This window comes from Macaca fascicularis, chromosome 13 (assembly GCF_037993035.2).
Source record: "Macaca fascicularis isolate 582-1 chromosome 13, T2T-MFA8v1.1".
NCBI classification, from domain to species: Eukaryota; Metazoa; Chordata; class Mammalia; order Primates; family Cercopithecidae; genus Macaca; species Macaca fascicularis.
In genome coordinates, this window is record NC_088387.1 from 93,283,985 (window position 1) to 93,302,033 (window position 18,049).

The window sequence follows — 18,049 nt, forward strand, 5'->3', positions numbered from 1 at the left end:
TATACTGATTTAATCATCTTAACCTAAATTTTCATTTTCAAATAACCAGAATACAAGATTCAAAACAAACTATGCTGATATTAACTTTAACAATTCAAGAGGTGCTTGATGACACTAAATACTCCTCAAACCATCTCTTCATTATAAATAACAGCACAAAGTTCCAATGATCTAGAGGCTATAGGAAACATTCTGCATGAACTAGTCTACAAATTATCTTTTGATATACAACATGCTCTTGTAAATTAGGTCTCCAATTTTCACAAGATGGTTACCCAGACCACCAGGCTTCATTGTCTTAAATGGCCAAATAGAGTGGCAGCGCATCAGGTCAATGAATACAACCCTAAAGAACCCTGAACTTGTTCTCCATTATGTATACCGAGAAACCAGAAAGGACTGAAACATAATGGAAGGTTCAAAGACAGGAGGTTTGTGAAAACCACAAGTGCTCTAAATAGAGAATGATCATATAATTTCTTGTCCAAACTGGGACACTTCTGTGAATGGAAGGAGTCACTATTAATTATACCAAGATGAGAGGTATAAACCAGAATGGTGCAGACAAAAAAGTATGGCCTAGCTATTTAGAAGTTATCCCAAACTGTAGGGCACAAGAATTTTTAACAAGCTCTTGGATACTTCCATGCCCACTAAAGACCAAGGCTCTATAGTAATGATTTTCTAATTTAAAATAAGCAAATAAAAATACGTTATCCCAAACTAAGTGAAATGATAATAAACAGAGAAGTCAGCCTCATTCATTTCTGCAAGGATATATGTAAAGAAACAAACCTACAAGCCATAGTTACAACTACTAAAAAGGTGGTGTTGAAGACAAGATTTTTCTTTTTTTTTCTTTTCTTTTTTTTTTTTTTTTGAGACTGAGTCTGGCTCTGTCGCCCAGGCTGGAGTGCAGTGGCCGGATCTCAGCTCACTGCAAGCTCCGCCTCCCGGGTTTACGCCATTCTCCTGCCTCAGCCTCCGGAGTAGCTGGGACCACAGGCGCCCGCCACCTCGCCCGGCTAGTTTTTTGTATTTTTTTTACTGCAGTACACATGAAGCATAATAAACACCACATATTTAAAGTGTACTACTTGATCAGTTTGACATACTCTTTACCCATGAAACAAATACTATGATAAAAATAAACACTGTTATCACCCTCGGGTCTCCTTGGGTCCCTTTCCACGCCCATTCCAGGCAGCTAATGAACTATATATTGGTCTGCTTTTCCAGAATTTTTATATAAATAGGAATTCATGTTACTTTTTGCCTGGCTTCTTTCTCACAGCCTTAGTTTGAGATTCATGCATACTACTGGTCTATTAATAACACAGTACTTATATTGCTAGATAAACAATTTGTTTCTCCATTCACCTGTTAAAGGACATATGTGTTCTTTCCAGTTTGGGGCCATCACAAAGAACATTCACGAGCAAGTCTTTGTATGAACGTATGTGTGTTACTCTCTTGGTAAATATCTAGCAGCAGAATGGCTGCATCATATGGTGGATATATCCTCAATTTTTAATAAACTAATTGTTTTCCAAAGTAGTTATACCATTTACATTTCCACCAGCAACGCAACATATTTGAACTTCAGCTGCTCTACATCCTCACCAACAGATGGTATTATTGTCTGTCTGTCTCATTTTTATCAACCTACAAGGGGTGTATGCAAGCTTTATTTCATTGTGGTTTTAATTTGCCTTTCTGTGATAATTAATAATGCATAATACCTTTACACGTGCTTATTGGCCATTTGAATTCTATTGTGAAGTGTCTGTTCAAACCCTTACCAATTGCTTTTGAGTTCAGATTCAAATCCTTTGTCTAACTTGAGTTGCTACTGTTGTTACCAGCCCTCAGCTTGTTTTGTTATACTCCTAACACTGTTTTTCTAAGAACAGAAGTTTCTAATTTTGATAAGGTTCAAATGACCAATTTTTTTCTTTAACATTTCATGCATTTTGTGCTATATCTAAGAAATCTTTCTCCAATCCTGTTCACAAAGATGTTCTCCTGTTTTTTCCTAGAAGTTTTGTAGTTTTAGGTTTTATAGTCAAGTCTATGGTCTATTTTGCATTGATTTTGTGAAGGTGAGATAAAACTGAGATCCATTTTTTCAATTGTATGTGGTCTATTTCTGGACTCTGTTTTGGCCCCTTAATCTGTATTTATTTTTTCACCAATATTAAACTATCTTGACTACTATAGCTTTATTTTGAAATCAACTGGGTGATTCCTCCAACTTGTTCTTTATTTTACCATTTCTTTGGTTATTCCATGTCCTTTGCATTTCCACATAAATTTTAGGATAGGTTTGTCAATTTCTATGAAGGTGGCTGACAAGGACTGCTGGAATTTTAATTGAGAATGGATTAAATATATAGACAAATTTGGGGAGAATTCTTGACCTTTAAAATATAGAATAGTCTAACCCATGAACAGGGCTTAGACCTCTATTTACTTAGGTCTTCATTAACTTCTCTCAACTGTTATAATTTTCAGTGTAGAGACAGTTATCTGTTTTAGATATACCCTAGGTATTTTTTGGTACTACTATAAATGGAACTTTTAAAAAATATTTAACTTAAATGCTTTTTAAAATATCTAAAAATATCTCCTATGGGTGCCATGAATTACATAAATACCCTTCTCTTTTTGCATAAGCTACAGACTAATTCATTGAGTTACAATTCCACCTTCCAAATGCCATTAATGTTAATGCCAGGTTTTCTATGACAGACAGTATTAACCTCTTGGAAGCACCCATGTTGTACCCCTATCACTGCTCACATTCTTCTTTTGTTCTTATTTTTAATATCCTCATAACTATGTATCCTCATAAGGCAGCTTTTGAGAAGGGGGAAAACTTTTTTAGAAGGAAAAATGTTACTTCCTTCTTTCTTTATTAGAGTACAGAATGTATAAATGCATAATCTCCTAGGTAACACATTATAAGAACATCCATTCTTTTCTTTTTTAAAAAAGGGTTTACTTGGCTGGGAGCGGTGGCTCACGCCTGTAATCCCAGAATTCTGGGAGGCCAAGAGGGGCAGGTGACCTGATCAGGAGTTTGAGACCATCCTGGCAAATGTGGTGAAGCCTCGTCTCTACTAAAAATACAAAATTAGCCAGGTGTGGTGGCGCACACCCATAATCTCAGCTACTTAGGAGACTGAGGCAGGAGAATCACTTGAACCTGGGAGGTAGAGGTTGCAGTGAGCTAAAATCGCACCACTGCACTCCAGCCTGGGTGACAATCCATCAATCAATCAACAGAATAAAAATTTTCTGAAAGGGTTATTTTATGCCAGCACTTTGTGAGGCTAAGGCAGGAGGATTACTTGAGAACAAGACTTTGAAACCAACCTAAGCAACACAGCAGACCCTGTCTCTATCAAAAAAATGTTAAAAATTAACTGGCTATGGTAGTGCGTGCCTGCAGTCCCAGATACTCGGGAGGCTGAGGTGGGAGGATCACTTGAGCCCAGGATTTCATGTAGTGAGCTACAACTGCACCACTGCCCTTCCAGCCTAGGTGACAGAGTGAGACCCTTGTCTCATTAAAAAAAAAAAAGCAGAGGGGCATGTGTATTTTATGCTCTACACTTTTCAAGCACACAATTTTTCATCATTCAACCACTTCTCTATTATTTCTACCTAAGTAACCTATACAATTTAAGAAGTGTTTTCATAAACAGCATTTTACTTTTCCTTTCAACAACCTATAACACTTAATGAAAGTTACACATTAACATCTTTGAAATGTTCTTGCCAAAAATGATTTTAAACTGAATCTCTTCTAGCTTATAGATCTAACCAGATCTAGATCTAGATCGTCAAGCTTCTAGATCTAACCTATATAGAGAATAAGATAGACAAAGCAATGTGTTAAATGATACCACAATGATGCAGTATGCAAAATACTGAACATGGAACTCTCTACTGCGCAAATAACCTAACTTCTCCAAAAAAATAAATTGCAAGACACAGAAGGGGCATACCAACTAAATACAGTGTAGACTCTGTTGAAATCTTGTTTTAAAGAAAGCAAAAATAGGCTGGCACAGTGGCTCATGCCTGTAACCCCAGCACTTTGAGAGGCCAAGGCGGGTGGATCACGAGGTCAGGAGTTCAAGACCAGCCTGGCCAACATGGTAAAACCCCGTCTCTACTAAAAATACAAAAATTAGCTGGGCATGGTGTCATGCACCTATAATCCTAGCAACTTGGGAAGCTGAGGCAGGAGAATTGCTTGAACCAGGACCCGGGATGCAGAGACAGCAGTGAGCTGAGATCGTGCCACTGCACTCCAGCCTGGGCTACAGAGCAAGACTGTCTCAAAAATAAATAAATAAAGCAAAACTTAAAAAAAAAACTTTGAGACAATCAGGAAAACATAAACACTAATATTTGACAATTTTTAAAGAATTACTTTTTTGAGGTGCAACAATGGATTATGGTTATTTTTTAAAAGGATGTTTTAAGTTGAATGGGGCATATTTATGGATAAAATGTATGTAATCATTTGAGACTTGCTTCACCATAACTTGGGGAGACAAGTGAGACTATCAACAAATCAACAGTTGATTGGCTAGTATTGATAATTTTTGAAACTAGGTAATGAGTTCGTGATGGTCCACTGTACTATTCTAAATGTTTTGAACTGTTTCTTAATAAGAAAAAGCAAAAATTTGTACTCGATTCATTTGTACCTACTGAGGAAGGTTTCAAAGCATAATTAGTAGGCAATGAGGGCAGTTAAGTTATATTCCGTTTCAAAAACATTGTCAATTGTTTTCTACAGATTTTTCACCAAATCTTCACCCAGGTTTCTATGCCATGGTAAACTAAAGTCTACCTCCACAATACATTCACAGACTATTTTAAAAGTAATTTTAGGATCAATGTACCCTAAAAAAACGGATCAAGTAAAATCAGACACACTACTCATAGGTTATGGATTAAAGTCACATTGACATTCAGTGAAATCATAACACTGCTCTGAGTCATTAAGAATAAACGCATTAGCAAATGTAAACTGCTTTAATCTGATCAGGCAGTACTTGAATCCAACCAGTTTTCACTTAAATGTTCTAGATAGAATGCTGTCAAACTGTAGAATTTACGAGAAATCAAACTGAGTAACTTCATACAAGCAGTCACCAACTTACACAGAAATCAAAAATGCCTCCCTTTATACAAAGTTTCTAGTAATTTTACCTCTACATATTTTACAACATAACCCCCAACCCTCTTGAATTTTCCCCCAAACCTCCTACCCATTGCCAAGGTTCCACCTCACTGCCCCCTCTCACGGCCAGGGGGAAATAAGTTTCTGGAATCCAGAGTAAAAACTCAGGAACGCATTTTCCTACAGAAAAAAATATAAATTGTGATCTAGAATGCTGAGTATTATCATTCAGCTACACTATGTTTATAAAGGCTTTTATGAACTAAAGCCTAATAACCTAATAATTCAGAACAGTATTTCTATGAGAAAATGCATTCCAGGTTCAAAAGAACTCAATGCAATCCCTTTGTAGGTTGGTGACTGTCTGTATAATGCCACCAAGTGATACATGTTTGACCAAACTCATAAAACATTACACTCCAAATGGCTCTGTAACATGATGGCTCACAGCTGTGAATGTGCTATGTCAATCATTTTCTAAGAAATATTAACCACGTTAATTTAGTTAAAAATTGCTACATACTTACATTTAGCATTTCAAAATCGTTACTTTCTAAGCCCTGGGTAAGAAGAACTGGAAAGCTATTCGTCTGGAGGTCATCCTTTCCTTTTTTGGGTGTGTCTATATCCATTGCTCCCAGGCGTTCTTCAATGCTAACCTACAGAACAGAAAGGATTGTTAATGTGTTACCAGAGGAGACTTAAAGAAGTTTGGAGACAAAAAAAAAAAAACACGATTTACACCTCAACCCTGGAAAACACTAATATGTTCATTCTTATTCCAAGAGAACCTCATTACCATAATGCCAATGTTGGAGACAGGTGAAACATGTGCAATCCAAGCTTCCAGATTCTAGTGAAAAAAACAACGGCCCAAGAAGCACATGGTTTGAAAATGTTCATTCATAAAAATCCTTCAGAAGAGGCAAGGACCTGGCATCTGATTCTAAAACCCAAGACTTAAGACCTATTCTCAGAGAAGCTTGCCCCACTACAACTACCCCTTGGTGTCACCCTCAGATCTGCAGGAGGAAACAAAATATTATTACAAGGGCATAAAGACCGTTATGTTCCCAAAACAATTTGTAAAAAATGTCTTCCTATTTTTAACAGTGAGCTCCAAATGATTTATTAGCTAGAATATGCTATACTACAACTAAGTGTCCTTGATAAATACTTAACAGTTATGTGTAAATAAACATGATGCAATTTGCTATACAAAAACTCAACTGTGGTCTCGGTGTGGTGGCTCTCACCTATAATCCCAGCACTCTGGGAGACTGAGGCAGGCGGAACACTTGAGCCCAGGTGTTCAAGACCAGCCTGGGCAACATGGCAAAACCCTGTCTCTACAAAACAATAAGCCAGGCATAGTGGCATGCACCTATGGTCCCAGCCACTCAAGAGGCTGAGGTGGGAGGATCACTTGAGCCCAGGAGGCAGAGGTTGCAGTGAGCTGAGATCAAACCACTGCACCCCAGTCTGGGTGACAGAACGAGACCCCATCTCCAAAAAACAAACAAAAACAACAACAAACACCCTCAATTGTATAGAACTGATTCCTGACCAAATCAAGTCTTACATGTTCTGTCAGCCTCTTGGTAACTAAGTCAAAAAGAAATTTGTTCTATGACTAACAGAGCAAAACAGATGTGCTTGGTTTATCCTAACACAAAAAATATTAAAAAGGACATGGGGAAATTAAGAAGTTGAAACTAGGCCAGGCCAAAGAAAGTTGGTACTTTATTTTTAAAGTCAGCTATCACGTAACTGAGGAATAACTTTTATGAACACATTATGAACATGTTTTATGAAGCTATGTTATCCCCACCGCACCACCCAATAAACACATTTAAAATCAGTTAAATTATCCTTCGAAGTGGACAAAGAAAAACAAAAGAATAAAAATTAAAGTAAAATCAGCTAAACAAACACAGTATTTCTGTAAGAATAAAAGTTAAAATTCCAGATTCCTTATGTAAGAGGGAAGAATGTGAATGGAAGATAAAAAACAACTCTGCACAGACATGTACAGTAACCACAAAGGATTTTGGGAACTGAGAAAAAAATGAAAATCATAAACACTTACGTAGTTATAATGACTATTACTTTTAGAGACCAACTGGCACTGAGTTAGCCAGGATTGCTCAGACAGCCAAGAGAAAAGAGGCATCACTGAAACTCAGCAACATGCGAAACCAATGATAGTCATCACAGCAAGTCCTGGCTTGACTTATTCCATTTATGTTACCTAGCTAAATACTAACTGATGGTCAAAACAGCACCCTCTCTAGTTACTAAAGGTTCCATCTTCTCCGTTAAACAAAGATGACAATCTAGAATTTTGAAACCTATGATGGTGAAGATAAAAGAGAGCATAAAGAGCATAACAGCAGAAATCTCAGTAAATTTCTACAGATTTAACTTTGGCTCTATCCAACACACTTACTAGAATTTGCCAGTAATTTGTTTTTCTTTTTTTTTTTTTTGAGATGGAGTCGTGCTCTGTCGCCCAGGTTGGAGTGCAGTGGCGCCATCTCAGCTCACTGCAAGCTCCACCTCCCGGGTTGACGCCATTCTCCTGCTTCAGCCTCCTGAGTAGCTGGGACTGCAGGCACCAGTCACCATGCTCGGCTAATTTTTTGTATTTTTTAGTAGAGACAGGGTTTCGCCGTGTTAGCCAGGATGGTCTTGATCTCCTGACCTCGTGATCCGCCCGCCTCGGCCTCCCAAAGTGCTGGGATTACAGGCGTAAGCCACCACGCCTGGCCATAATTTCCCAGTAATTTTAAATCACAAACTCAAATATATGGTCAAAGTGGTTGCATTACCTCATTTCCCCCTGATTTCCTCTTGCTCTCTACTTGCTCGGTTTGTGGAGGAGCGGGCTTGATAGCTGCATGATGACCAGGAATCCCAGGCACCAGAACTTTTGCTTCAGAATTCATCACTGGTGTCCTCACCTGTTCAACAGGAATAGCCAAAATGTGAAAAAGGAAATCATACCTTAGTCCTTACGTATCCTCAATGAGAAAACAGCTTTTAAAAGGGCTCCTCTCTTGGAAAAATGCAATATAATTAATTTAATATGATATTAATTTAAGATATATTTTAAATTGAATGTTGACAAACTTTTTAGGTGACAATCTGAAAGACTGTGAATTTAAAGCTTACAATACCACATAAGAGTAAAATCCGACTGGCCCGATGGTAGTAGGTTATCAGAACTTATTAATATTTAGTGTCACTAACATTGGTATACAAGCCCCCACTACTAAATTCGACTGGCTTTAAAAAACTACAGATTACATAAGGACACAATGATTTTTTAAAATTTCAAAAGTGAAGCTACACATTTTACAACTACCTCCGGAATTCAATCTCTGCCAGAAATGCTCAGACAGCCAAGAGAAAGGTGTCATCTCTGAAACTCAGCCAGCAGCGAAACCATATGGATGTCATCATAGCATGTCTTGGCTTTCCCTTTCTCATTAAACCATGAAACACGACCCCTACACGTAGACACCAAGTTATATGCAAAATAGAGCACCATGATGATGTTCACATGCTTTGGTAGTGTTAAATTCTAACCCCATGATGGTTTTACTACACCCTGAAATACAGCATTCCTCTCAGCAAAGTAATGTTTTTTTTTTTGTTTTGTTTTGTTTTTGAGATGCGGTCTTGCTCTGTCGCCCAGGCTGGAGTGCAATGGCATGGTCTCGGTTCACTGCAACCTCCAGCTCCCAGGTTCAAGTGATTCTCCCACCTCAGCCTCCCAAGTAGGTGGGACTACAGGCGCCCGCCACCACGCCCAGCTAATTTTTTGTATTTTTAGCAGAGATGGGGAGTAATGCTCTTTTAAGCACTGAGACTGATAAAAACCATCTATTGGTAAATCTGATATTGATATTTATCCCTACATTCTTCCTGGCCCAGACGATTATGCATGGTGGGCAGGGAAGAACCACATCCAAGGTCTTCAACTGCTAGTCTTCTATTCACTCATTCACTCAACAAATCAGGAGTACAATCTTGACATCTAAACGCATAATCCCACAAAATTTATAAGACAAGAGAATAAAGATATTAAAGAATAAAAAGATAAACTCAGTTTAATCATAATACTAAGTAACAGTTCCATTCACCCAAATTCACCCAAAGAAATATCCTTTTTCTTAAAACTTCGAATTTGTAATGTGCTCACCTTTGTTATAGCTGTTTCTACTTTGGGGGCCCAGCAGTTTGAAATATCTCTTACTAAACACATATGAGGTTCTCTGGAGTTTAAAGCCTGAAAACATATTTTTTTTAAAGGGGGAGATGAGAGGAAAGAAAAAAAAAGACAGTGTCAAACAAAGCAAATGGAAACAAGAACAAAATGAAAGATAAATGACTACTTGTGCGTTTTTATAAAATATTAAAAAGTATAGAAGGCTTCCATACTCAATTGTTAACCATGATCACCACTCAGACTGATGGCAGTTAAGACAAAGGGTGGGTACCAAGGTTTACTTTCCTCAGCCATGAATTGCTTGAATTTTTCACATTTATTGTTTTTAAAGGTCAACAGAATTTTGAAATGTAACAGGTTTTAAAGAAAACATATCAGTTCATCATCCTTTTAAGAAATAGTCTGTGCTCAAAATAGTAAATGGTTCTACTCTTAACTCTCCTATTGTCCTTTCCATAAGCAAGTCAGAGATAGCACTGATGATTAACAAAATGCATCTGTATGTTCTGACATATTAAATAGGATTGGGGGAGTCAGATGCAGCAAACCAATAAAGATTTAAAGTAATACATAATTCTATATGCCCATGTAATTAATCAATATCGGGAAAGACACAAAACAAATAGTCAACAATGGCTGCAACCAGAGAGGGATGGAATTCACATACAGAAAGGAGCCATGTTTACAGCTTAACACTTTTCTCCCTTTTTTTTTTTTTTTTTAAATTAAACCATATGTATGTATGCTTGTGTGGGCATATAATATTCCACTCATAGTCTTGCTAAGGACCATACTAAGTAAAAGTATTTTAAATGCAAGCTTAAGTAGTAACGTACTGTACATGCTTATGATAACTCACAAGTCTTCACAGAAATGTCTGTAGTAAACAATGTTAAATCATTGCACTGCCCATTACATTTCCACTTAAAAAATGAGTGTTAACACTAAGAGACCCTATTATTAAGATGTATATCTTCGTAACTAGGCAAAATTCAACATAAGTCATACCTGTACTACCCAACTAGTAAGACACTAGGAACACGTGGCACTGAGCACTTGAAATGTGGCTAGTCCAAACTGAGATATGCCAGAAGTGCAAAATACACACCAGATTTTTAAAACATAGTACCAAGGGAGAGGGCTGATACAAATAACTCAAACAATGGATTATATTGACCAGGTGTTAAAATATGTTGGATATAGAGCTCTCAAAATTAAACCATTCCATGAAGAAATCCTTTAATTAAAAAAGAATATATTATTTATCTTAAAGACCAATGTTGTTATTTTTAAAATCACTCTCTTCCATGGACATAGGGATGCTATATTGCTTTACTCCAGAGTAGCAGCTACGTACCACTCGCTCAATAGTAGGCTGAAACCAACTGCCATATACAAGCAACAATGACATTTTGTCTGAGCAAAAACCAGCAGCTAGAATAGGGATGGGTTTTGGTGTTGATTTCTTGCCTTTCCCAGGTGTTGCTATCTGAATTGTGCAGTTTGAAGTCAAAGGCTTTTTGCAGTACCTGGAAATGGAGGGGGAAATGAGATTAGAGAATCTGAAAAAACGTCTCACACTAACTCTCTGGAACTGACATCAAGTCATGAAATGTGACCCTCCTCTAGCCTCTATACTGCCATCAGGAATCACCTGGGTCTCTGGAACATGAGTGCTCCTTTCAAGATCTCACCTACCTCTACCCATGCTCAAAACCTCACCACCAAAATCAGCCTGGAGACCTACTTCCCCCTCTCTCTCATTTTCTCAGGCCCCACCAAGAACCCCAAACTGCCAAACATTTTCTCGCCACCCTGTACTTCAGGTTCTGTATGGTTCTGTCCATGCCCTGTTCCAGTCAGTCCCATCTCCAGTTTCTCCCAACCCCCAAAAGCCTCAGCAAGCCTCTGGAATGTAGTTCCAGCAGCAAAATTATGTCCTCAATGGCTTCTCTAGGGGTTCTCTTCACATTCTTCCTCTACCATGGCTTGTCCCTGCAGCACTCCCAACTTGTAGCTGTTTTCTCTCCCAGTGAGAGAAAACAGCTACAGTGTGCCAGTGGCCTTGGACATGATGCAAGTGAGTTCCTTGTTCTTCACTAACACTTTAAAACAAAAGTCTATCCCTTTTTTGTCCCTAAAATCTTTTCAATTCTTGTCACCAGATACCAGCTACCGCTCCCTCTTGCCATCATCCAATGATCTCTGCCGCCATCCACATTTCTTAAAGATTTCAATGGCTTGAGGTCATTACTTCTAATATTACTCTAAATGAATTCCTTTCTTAGTGGTTTCCACACCCAGTGTCCAGGTTGACGGACACTTCTGACACTCAGATCTGTCAACTCCTTTCTCAAACGAACATGCTCCTCACTATTTCAGCCACAAACTCCTCACACCCTACATATTTTATTACCACTTATTCTCCACAAGTGTACATCCTGCATAATATTCCAGGTGTAAGCATCTCATGATCCCTATCTTTCCAACTTACTCCTCCTATCATCCTGACTCCACAAGTATCTCTAGACCCAGGATTTGGGATCTCTGCTTTAGCCTTTCGCCCTCTATAGTCTATTCTCAACGAACGACTGTCTTAAAACTTAGGTCAAAGCTCATCGAATCCTCTGCTTGTAATCTTTCACTGGCTTGCCACTGCCCAGGGAATCCTCACTGTGGCCAGCCACCAAAGGCCCCACTTCTTCTGAGTCTCAATTATACATTCCAGGTACACACATCCTTCTATAAATAAAAGCTTCAAGAGTTACACACTAAAAGGTTAACAGTCACTGAGAGGAACAGAACTCAATGGAGGGAGACTCAGGTTTTAAAATCAAGTGTTTGGGCATCCTGGGTGTTTTGAAATGAGTATACACTTTTTTCATAATCTGTTTATATTTAAATAAATTCCTATACTGGTATTTTAAAAGAAGGGTGCCAACTGACAAGAGGTTAAAACCATTTTAAAGCTTAACAAACTGTGTGCAAAACTGAGTCTCAGACCATGTTTACCGTATAATGACAAGGTTTGGCAAGTTTTCTGAAAAGGGCAAAATAATAAAAATTTCAGGTTCTCCAGACCCCAAATGGTCTCCATTGAATGTGTCCTGCAAGCCAGTTTGCTCACTCCTGGTCTATGATTGCTACACAACCTAACAACAATCCTCCCCTCTGTCCATGAAAACAACAGCACTGGCAAGGGGAAGTAAAGCACGCTCAAAGATCAAGAAAACATCATCAAGGCTCACAAGTGAATCTCTCCAACTGAGCCACTTTCTTCTGAAATGTATCATTAGAATTATCCAACATTTACTAAGGATGCATCATAAAAAGCCACTCTCCTCATCACAAATATATAAATTTGACACCCAGCTTTAACTGGCAATGTATATAGTCATCTGGACAAAGAAAATTGTTTTCAAAATAATCTAGCTGAATAGTAATATGATGCAAAGAATAACCTGGTGGGAGTATGACCAAGTAACAAGTCAGGGAAAGAAACAAATTTCTTACTTGGAAAATTTCTTACTTACCCATTTAATATGTGTTCAAAAAGATGGACTTGACCATCTCTGCAAACAACAGCCAACTTGACAGGCTGAAAGAAAAATGTAACCAGCGTATTATAATGGATAACATACTCCAGTCCCCAATCTAACTTATGAAAACTCAGCTCTCCTTCCCACCCCATTACGTAACCAGAAAAAAATAAAATAAAATAAAAACAGCAAGAATCCATTTAAAAATAATTACCTCTGTCAAAATAACCACTAGTGGTGGTGGTGTCAAGATTCTAGATAAATATTTAAGCCAAGAAGGTAACAATCAAGGAGAATGGGCCCTCGAAGTTAGATGAACAAAGTTACCACCAAGTGCAAAGGCTGACAACGTGGAGCTGACATGCCCTCATGCCGGGAATACAGAAAAAGCCATTTTGCATGTATGGCTAGGAAGGGATGTTGTAAGCCCTCATCACCTCTCTTCCTCCATCCCGTCAATGTAAGTGGCCTAAGCTGTCTGGAGACGCCCCTATCCACCTAGAAAGGGGTGTTATAAGCCCTCACTGCCTCTCTCCCTCCGTCCACTACCAGTGAGTGGCCAAGGCTCCCTGCATGCTTCCACCTAACAGACTCTTGCTGTCAGCCTCTCTAAAGCTCATTTTTCAAAATTCTGGAACTTTCTTAAGGAAAGCTTAAATGAAAGTACTTTCAAAACACTGCTATCCCTACTCTAGTTACAAAGGTAATGAGAGAATTCAGGGAGTAGCCAATATATTGAGAGAAAATGAAATATATAAAACATTTTAAGACTAACTGCACAACTGTAATATATCAGTTAAAAACTAGAAAAAAGAGACTAACTTCCATTGTGAAAACAACTTTGACAATGTTTAAAATTCTTTACTGGTGTATTTAAAAATAAGAAATTTCAGAAAGGAGACATTTTATTAGAGAAAATTTCAGTCTTTCTGAGGTTTAGTGCTACATGGCAGTTGTCAGGGAAGGCCAGACACGGTGGCTCAGGCCTGTAATCCCAGCACGTTGGGAGGCCAAGGTGGGAAGATAGCTAGAGCCTAGAAGTTCGAGACCAGACTAGGAAATACAGTGAAACCCCATTTGCACAAAAAATACAATAAAAATTAGCAGGGTATGGTGGGCACACGCCTGTAGTCCCAGCATGAGACTGGGGTGGGATCACTTGAGCCCGGGGAGGTCAAGGCTACAGTAAGCCTTGATGGCACCACTGCACTCCAGCCTGGGTAACAGGGTGAAACCCCATCTCGAAAAAAAAAAAAGAAAAACAAAGTTTAGGGGAAGAGATCATTTCCCCGTCATCAAATTTTCTAGTTCTCCGTTCTGCAACTTCAACTGACAGGCATCCAAATCTAATCTCCAACTGTCTATAGAGAGGCTGGCAATTTTTGAAGATAAAATAAGCAGATTATTCTGCAATACCATAATCAGTTTTGTTTCGGAATGTTAATTCTAACTTATTGCTGTTAACTACAATCTTATATGAAGTGCCGGAACTAGATCTTGGCTTCCTGATCCATCACTCCTAGTTTAATATGTTAAAATATTATTTAAAAGGCTGGGCACAGAGGCTTACACCTGTAAACCCGGCACTTTGGGAGGCCAAGGCAGGCCGATCACAAGGTCAAGAGATCAAGACCATCCTGGCCAACATGGTGAAACCCCGGTCTCTACTAAAAATACAAAAATTAGCTGGACATGGTGGCATGCGCCTGTAGTCCCAGCTACTCAGGAGGCTGAGGCAGGAGAACCACTTGAACCCGGGAGGCAGAGGTTACAGTGGGCTGAGATTGTGCCACTGCACTCCAGCCTGGCGACAAAGCAAGACTCCATCTCAAAAACAAAGCAAAACAAACAAAAAAAAACAGTTGTGCTCCCTCTTTTATTATTGATCATTTTAAATATAATGCCAACAGTATTCCAAGATAAACTCTGAATCAAACCTAAAATTAAATCTAAAAGTAGCAACAGAATTCACTCAGAAAAAGAGAAAGAAAAAACTCAGTCTTGCCCAGGCGCAATGGCTTACGCCTATAATCCCAGCACTTTGGGAGGCCAATGCGGGCAGAACACCTGAGGTCAGGAGTTCGAGACCAGCCTGGCCAACATGGTGAAACCCCATCTCTGCTAAAAATACAAAGATTAGCTGGGTGTGATGGTGTGTGCCTGTAGTACCAGCTACCCAGGAGGCTGAGGCAGGAGAATTGCTCGAACCTGGGAGGCACAGGTTGCCGTGAGCTGAGATCGCACCACTGCACTCCAGCCTGACCGACAGAGGGAGACTCTGTCTCAAAAACAAAAAAACAAACCAAAAACACCCCTCAGTCTATTCTCTACATAGACTCCAAGGAAAGTGATTTTTCTTCCATAAATTACTTGTATTTAGACTTAAAGAACCTACCTCTAAAAATCACACACACACAAATAAAGGTTTAAAACTTTTGGCCAGGCAGGGTGGCTTATGCCTGTAATCCTAGCACTTTGGGAGGCCAGGTGGGCAGATCACTTGAGGTCAGGAGTTAAGACCAGTCTGCCAAACATGGCAAAACCCCATCTCTACTAGAAAAATACAAAAATTAGCCAGGCGTGGTGGTATGCACCTATAGTCCCAGCTACTTGGGATACTGAGGCAGAAGGATCACTTGAACCTGAGAAGCAGAGGCTGCAGTGAGCTGAGATCGTACCAGTACACTCCAGCCTGGGTGACAGAGCAAGATTTTGTCTAAAAAAAATTACAGGCTTATACCTGTAATTCCAGCACTTTGGGGGGCCGAGACAGGCAGATCACTCAAGGCCAGGAATTCGAAACCAGCCTGGCCAACATGGCAAAACCCTGTCTCTACTAAAGTACACAAATTAGCCAGGCGTGGTAGTGCAGGCTGTAATTTCAGCTACTAGGGAGGCTGAGGCAAGAGAACTGCTTGAACCCGGGGGCGGAGATTGCAGTGAGCCAAGACCATGCCACTGCACTCCAGCCTGGGCGACAAAGAGAGACTCTGTCTCAAAAAAAAAAAAAAAAGTTATAGGGGAAAATACCAAAATGTTTCTCATGAGTTCCCTATGATCAGAACGTCCAATCATCAGAATAGTGAGTGCACTGATCACACTGAATATGCACAAGTGTGTCCAACAACTTTATAATAACATTAAATCATTATTGTAATTAAGTGTAGGATTCCTACTAGTTTTCTTTTTTTTTTGAGATGGAGTCTTGCTCTGTTGCCCAGGTTGGAGTGCAGGGGTGCGATCTCGGCTCACTGCAAACGCCGCCTCCCGGGTTCACAGCATTCTCCTGCCTCAGCCTCCCAAGTAGCTGGGACTACAGGCATCTGCCACCACGTCCGGCTAATTTTTTGTATTTTTAGTAGAGACGGGGTTTCACCGTGTTAGCCAGGAAGGTCTCAATCGCCTGACCTCATGATTCGCCCACCTCGGCCTCCCAAAGTGCTGAGATTACAGGTGTGAGCTACTGCGCCTGGCCCCTACTAGTTTTCTTAAAGACAAAAATCTTTATAGGGAATCACTGATGTGATCATCAATGGCCCCCACTTCATATTAGAAAGCCAAGTTTATTAGCAACAGAAGCTGTATATATTCATTTATTTACTTATTTACTGAGACGGGGTCTCACTGTCACCTAGGCTGGAATGCAGTGGCAGGATCACAGCTCACTACAGCTTCAACCTCCCAGGCTCAAGCAATCTTCCCACCACAGCCTCCCAAGTATCTGGGACCACCGGTGCATGCCACCATGCCCAGGTAATTTTTTTATTTTTTGTAGAGACAGGGTCTCGCTATGTTGCCCAGGCTGGTCATGAACTCCTGGGCTCAAGTTATCCACCACACCCAGCCAGAAACAACATTAAACCAAATTTTTTTTAGTTTTAAACCAATGCTTTTTCCCCAAAACACTTTTTCAAAGTATTAAAACATGATGAAAAATGTCTAAATCATCTCTAAATCCTAGAGGTTAATGCAAAATATGCATTTCAAAACTAAACTGAGTTAAAAGTGAAATATCCTTAACTTGCATTAAAAACATGAGATTCTGTGCAAATCAAAATCCTGCAAAGCTTTAGTCAAACAGAAACATCAAGTACTTGAGTGACAACAGGTTTAATCCTTTAATCATCGAATCCCTAATTTTTACATGAAAAATTCTTTTTTTATAGGCAGCAAACAAGAGGACATCATTCTTATAAAATATATACATATATAGGCTGGGTGCAGTGGCTCACACCTGTAATCCCAGCTCTTTGGGAGGCTGAGGCGGTTGGATCACCTGAGATAGGGAGTTCGAGACCAGCCTGACCAACATGGAGAAACCCCATCTCTACTAAAAAATACAAAATTAGCCGGGCATGGTGGCGCATGCCTGTAATCCCAGCTACTCGGGAGGCTGAGGCAGGAGAATCGCTTGAACCCGGGAGGTAGAGGTCGTGGTAAGCCATTGCACTCCAGCCTAGGCAACAAGAGCGAAACTCCATCTCAAAAAAATGTTTTAAAAAAGAGATTTATATGTATATATACATAAATACACACACACACACACACACACACACACACCCCTTAGTTAGGATCTATCACCAACAATTTCATCTGATTAAAGAATAGTATATACATACTCCTAGCAACAAAATCCATCTCAACAACTTTTCTTAATTCACATAACGAGTTCCTGAATTTACTACCGTCCTGTACAAAATTTTCCCTTCCCCCATAAGAGATTATCACAGTGATTTAAGTTCCTTTGAACAGTCTAAATTTTGTTAGTTTGTTGTTACTCCCTCAGGTCCTCTCTCTTTTTCAAGTCATTAAATCATCAAAACCTTGACTGTAAAAATAACATCTGTGAAACCCAAAAACAAATTCTCAAAAATCGAGCCATTTACCTCTTCTTTGTTTTCTGACAAAGTTAAGTCAATATAGACAGGTTCATCGGTAACTGTAAATGACATCACTGCACTCTTTTCTTTGTTTTCTGATCGGACCTGCCTAGATAACAAAACCAGCAATTAGATCGCAAGACAGATTTAATTTTTTTTTTCTAAAAAGGCAAACACCTAAGGGGGCAGGGAG

At 39.3% G+C, this 18,049-nt stretch overlaps 1 protein-coding gene and 2 non-coding genes across 5 annotated transcripts in view; all 3 read right to left on the reverse strand.

The window, feature by feature from the left end:
• The window catches only part of WDR43 (WD repeat domain 43), a 56,105-nt gene that overhangs the window by 14,769 nt on the left and 23,287 nt on the right, over window positions 1–18,049 (reverse strand). For 2 of the 3 annotated variants that reach the window (XM_005576225.4, XM_074012065.1), the window contains 6 exons: window positions 17,863–17,965; window positions 12,971–13,035; window positions 10,795–10,966; window positions 9,411–9,497; window positions 8,035–8,166; window positions 5,731–5,862 (listed from right to left, as the gene is read on the reverse strand). In XM_005576225.4, coding sequence (XP_005576282.3) covers window positions 5,731–5,862; window positions 8,035–8,166; window positions 9,411–9,497; window positions 10,795–10,966; window positions 12,971–13,035; window positions 17,863–17,965 — 691 coding nt within the window. Of the gene's footprint in view, window positions 1–5,296; window positions 5,384–5,730; window positions 5,863–8,034; window positions 8,167–9,410; window positions 9,498–10,794; window positions 10,967–12,970; window positions 13,036–17,862; window positions 17,966–18,049 lie in introns of those variants that run through there. The other variant, XM_074012064.1, reaches the window with a different exon arrangement.
• LOC123568503 (small nucleolar RNA SNORD53/SNORD92) lies at window positions 7,347–7,423 on the reverse strand. The gene has a single exon (XR_006691877.1). It is a non-coding gene; the product is annotated as a small nucleolar RNA SNORD53/SNORD92 (small nucleolar RNA).
• On the reverse strand, window positions 8,596–8,673 carry LOC123568502 (small nucleolar RNA SNORD53/SNORD92). Its single transcript, XR_006691876.2, has one exon. It is a non-coding gene; the product is annotated as a small nucleolar RNA SNORD53/SNORD92 (small nucleolar RNA).